The sequence below is a fragment of the Bombina bombina genome, chromosome 4 (genome assembly GCF_027579735.1).
Source record: "Bombina bombina isolate aBomBom1 chromosome 4, aBomBom1.pri, whole genome shotgun sequence".
Lineage (NCBI taxonomy): Eukaryota > Metazoa > Chordata > Amphibia > Anura > Bombinatoridae > Bombina > Bombina bombina.
The window spans coordinates 830,796,487-830,801,357 of record NC_069502.1 but is presented as its reverse complement, the minus strand read 5'-3'; the positions used below and the strand labels follow the sequence as shown (position 1 = coordinate 830,801,357).

The 4,871-nt window shown below is 36.4% G+C and overlaps 1 protein-coding gene across 1 annotated transcript; it reads right to left on the bottom strand.

The window, feature by feature from the left end:
- Window positions 1-255: 255 nt before the first annotated feature.
- LOC128657932 (E3 ubiquitin/ISG15 ligase TRIM25-like) lies at window positions 256-1,816 on the bottom strand. Its single transcript, XM_053712355.1, has 2 exons — window positions 1,175-1,816; window positions 256-957 (listed from the first exon to the last, which is right to left on the bottom strand). The coding sequence occupies exons 1-2, from the start codon at window positions 1,814-1,816 to the stop codon at window positions 256-258; spliced, it is 1,344 nt and encodes a 447-aa protein (XP_053568330.1).
- Between the last annotated feature and the right edge of the window lie 3,055 nt (window positions 1,817-4,871).

Sequence of the window (4,871 nt, the reverse complement as noted above, 5' to 3'; positions counted from 1 at the left end):
AACATTATACACATTTTAATAACCTGTTATTTTAATTAACTTACGTGTCACTTTATGTGACTAATTACTGTGTACCCTTTGTGTACTGCGCTTCAGTTTATGTTGGTGCCATATATACAGCTGCTTATAATAATGTAAGGAGACCAATCTTTCTTGCACAAATATTTTATCTTCTATACAGTTTATACACAATGTGCACAATACACAAACATTACTGGCTTACAGGCAGTATTTTTATTATTATTGTCGGGGTATCTAGGTCATGATGCTCACCCTGGCATGTAATCCTACCCAAAATGCAGCATGAAGAGGTTCAGTGAAGGTAGCAGTGACGGTTTGTAAGTGTTTGATTGGGTCAGACAGCTCATAAAAGGACAGACGCCCACCCTCATAGTCCAGCAGTATTCCTACTCTGTCACAGGATAGACAGTGAGATAATGGGGAGATTATTGTGTTATGTACAACTGTACATTTGTTCTTGTTACCATACAATGCCCAGGACTTGTTATTCTTTCCTAGCTCAGACGCATCTCCCTGTCTTTCTATACTGGGATAACAAACTGCCAAACCCCATTCCCCTTCCTCACTAGTTGCCACTTCCCAGTAATGTTGTCCTGAGGAAAAGCTCCTGGTGCTTAATACCTGAGGAACATTATCTGTAAATCTCTGTGACGATTCTGCCCACTCCTGGTTTAATTCTGTCCAGGATGCAGTTTTTAAGTCACCAGATACATTTACAGTATTAGGAGCTGTGTTTACATCCAGCAATATATCTGATGTCACCTGTACATAGAGTCTTTTTTTTATATCAGTCACAATATCAGCTAAACCTCTGTATAAGGTTACAGAGATCAAACCCTCACCCAAATCCTCTCCAGCAGGGACCTGTTTATCATCTCTCTCTGAGTCCTCATTATCTCCCTTCTCAGCACCACAAAAGTCAGCTCTGTGTGATTCCTGTTCTTGTAAAAGAGTTAATGGGTCAGTCATGTTAAACAGCTTCCTAATGTGACACATCTTCCTGGTCAGCTCATCCTTCTCTTTTTGCAGCTGCTGGATCAGATCAGATATTGGCAGTAAAACCTGCTCCTGCTGCCGGGTGAGGTCACTCAGGACTTGTTTCTCTAGGTCTTCCAGCTGCTTCCTGATGTCCCTAATCAGAGCAGTGAGTCGCTGTGTTACACCAGCTGCTTTTCAGACTCTGGACTCTTTTCTCAGTCTTCTCTCTCTTTGTGGTCAGTTTCTGCAGAACATCTATCAGTTTCTGTTTCTTCTTCTCAGAAGCCTCATTCAGCAGCTCCACCTGGTGTCCTCTGTGCTCTCCGGCCAGGGAGCAGGACGCGCAGATACAGGCAGCATCCTCTGTGCAGTAATATTCCAGCAGCTTCTTGTGGATGGAACATTTTCTGTTACCCCAGGAAGTGGTGGGCTCAGTGAACACATGTTCCTCAGACTTGCTGTGTACCCTCAGGTGGGCATCACACAGAGAAGCCTCACAATGCAGACAGGATTTAGTAGCAGGTACAGGAGAGAGAATACAGTAAGTGCAGAAAACCCCAGAATGTGTCCCTTGATGAGTAGGAAATACAACTCCTACTATGTTACATAACTTCAGGTTCCTCTGCAGTGCAGGTCTGTTAGTAAACCGTTTGCTGCACAGAGGACAGATATAAACACTTAATATATCCTGGGTACGCAGCACTTTCTCAATACAGCCCAGGCAGAAGTTATGGCCACATCTCAGTAGTACAGGATCTTTAAAAATGCTCAGGCAGATGGGGCAGGTTAGCTCCTCTCTCAGGACAGCAGGCGCCATGTTCCAGAAGCAGGAAATGAAACTGAAAGGAAAGTGTCTTATTATGCAGCACAGGGTGTGGTTAATCAGAGACTACAAATCATCCTGATGGGGGAGGGAAAAACTAACACAGCTCTCTTTCTCTCTATGAGCTACAAAGATGCAAAACAATTTAAAGCAGGGATGGGACGAATTAAAGAGACAGTGAAAACTTTATAGTGTGAAATGTCATGTTATGTTTATTAGCATGTTATGGTAACAGAGATGTAATGGTTTCTTATGTGAGTGTATGTGGAATCTGTGTGTGTGTATGTGTGTGTATATATATATATATATATATATATATATATATATATATATAAATAAATATATATATATATATATATATATATATATATACATACATACAAAATTTGGTTTTTAAGCACACCTTACAAAAAGTTTAAATCAACATCTGGGAGTGCTGCCAATATGACCCAGTAATTACACAAACAAAGAGGTATCAGCGCACATCCATTTTCAAAAGCACAACATTTTTTACTGCTGCAAAAAATTGCCTGCATATACATCTAGAGACAACTATCTTTTTTTAAAAAATATTGGGAACTTAGTCACACAATATGGCCATATTTTGCCATATTATATTTAAGCGGTGACTGGCTAAGCAAAATATGGCCATATTGTGTGACTAAGTTCACAATATTTTTTAAAAAAAGATAGTTGTCTCTAGATGTATATGCAGGCAATTTTTTGCAGCAGTAAAAAATATGTTGTGCTTTTGAAAATGGATGTGCGCTGATACCTCTTTGTTTGTATATATATATAAATATATGTGTGTATGTTTGTGTATGTGTGTTTGTATGTGTAATATATATATATATATATATATATGTATGTGTTTATGTATGTGTATATGGGTGTATGTGTGTGTGTGTGTGTGTGTATATATATGTGTGTGTGCATGTTTGTATATATGTGTATGTTTGTAAATATGTTTGTGTATATATGTGTGTATGTTTGTATATATATGTGTGTGTGTGTATGTTTGTATATATGTGTATGTTTGTATATATATATATATATATGTGTATGTTTGTATATATGTGTGCATGCTTGTGTGTGTATGTGTGTGTGTATATGTTTTGTGTGTGTATATATGTGTGTGTATGTTAGGGTTGCCAACTTTTTTGGAAAAAATAAGGGAGATTTTTTTTATCTACAAAACTTCACCCAGAAAATATAACAGAAAAACTATATTGGTTAATGACACAAGCTATATTAAATATTTTAAGATGTTTTGCCACATACTTTTCCACATTTATGACGTCAATAAGATAAAATGACATTAGTAGCCCAAAAAAAAGGGTAACTCGAGTTAAATGCAACTATCACATGTTCAGTGCAGTAAACAACAAACATTAACATTTTCTGCAGTTTAATACATGTCCCATGTCACCAGGCAGGATTTACACTGAAAAATATGTTAAATAAAAAGATTTGCCTCTTCTAGAGTTCAAACAATTTAAGCAGGACATAGTAGCCCAAAGCCAGAGATTAGGTGCACGTGCAACAAGTTACACACGTGCCAGTTCACTACAGTTAGCAGCATTGATATTTTCTACAGTTTAAAGGGACACTGAACCCAAATATTTTCTTTCGTGATTCAGATAGAGCATGACATTTTAAGCAACTTTCTAATTTACTCCTATTATCTAATGTTCTTTATTCTCTTGGTATCTTTATTTGAAATGCAAGAATGTAAGTTTAGATGCCAGCCCATTTTTGGTGAATAACCTGGGTTGTCCTTGCTGATTGGTGGATAAATTCATCCACCAATAAAAAAGTGCTGTCCAGAAGTCTGAACCAAGAAAAATGCTTAGATGCCTTCTTTTTCAAATAAAGATAGCAAGAGAACAAAGAAAAATTGATAATAGTAGTAAATTAGAAAGTTGTTTAAAATTGCATGCTCTATCTGAATTACGAAAGAAAAAAATTAGGTTCAGTGTCCCTTTAACATCTAAATCTCTGCTCAGACACATTTTGAAAGATTTAAAGGGAACAAATGTGACATTGATTTGCCACTTCTAGAGTTCAAACAATTTAAAATTTTTATTATTGCACTATTGCCCGTATAACACATTGTTCAAGTCAGCTCCAGAGATATTTCTGAATCCACCAGGTGAGCCTATGACAAGAGGCAGGTGTGTAGTTAACAGTCACCAGTTAGCTCCCAATAGTAAATGTGTATTACTGCTCCTGAGTCCTGAGCATACCTAGGTATGTATTCTAAAACTACCAATAGAATGAAGTAAATTTGATCATATAAGTCAATTAAAAGACCCTTAAAATCACTTTGAATCATGAAAGTTTCATTTTGACTTCCATGTCTCTTTAATGAATAACAACTGAGAATACATTATGACTTTATTTTAAATAATAATAAACTTTATTAGCCTATGTATGAGGGCAAATATATGTTTAGTTCTAAAAATGCTAATGCTGTTTTAAACTACTCCAGGTAAGTTCTGAGTTGTCTAAGAAAGTCAAGTAAAAATTAAACTTTCATAATTCAGATAGGGCATGTAATTTGCAACAACTTTACAATTTACTTTTATCATCAAATTTGCTTTGTTCTTTTAGTATTCCTTGTTGAACACTAAACCTAGTTAGGCTCATATGCTAATTTCTAAGCCCTTGAAGGCTGTCACTTATCTTAGTCTATTTTGACAGTTTTCCACAGCTAAACAGTACTAGTTCATGTGTGTCATATAGATAACATTGTGCTCACTCCCATGGAATTACTTAGTCCACACTGATTGGCTAAAATGCAAGTCTGCCGTTTACAGAGGCTTACATAAAAGGTAATCACAGAGGTAAAAAGTGTATTCATATAACAGTGTTGGTTATGCAAAACTGGAGAATGGGTAATAAAGGGATGGGAGTAGACTGTCCCTTTAAGTATCATCACTAGCTAAAGGAAAGACAGTAGACAGAGCTTTTCTTGTCCCTGGAAACATTGACTCTGTCATAAATAGAGTATTTTATTTTTTGAGTGATAATAGTGCACTGGGATTAA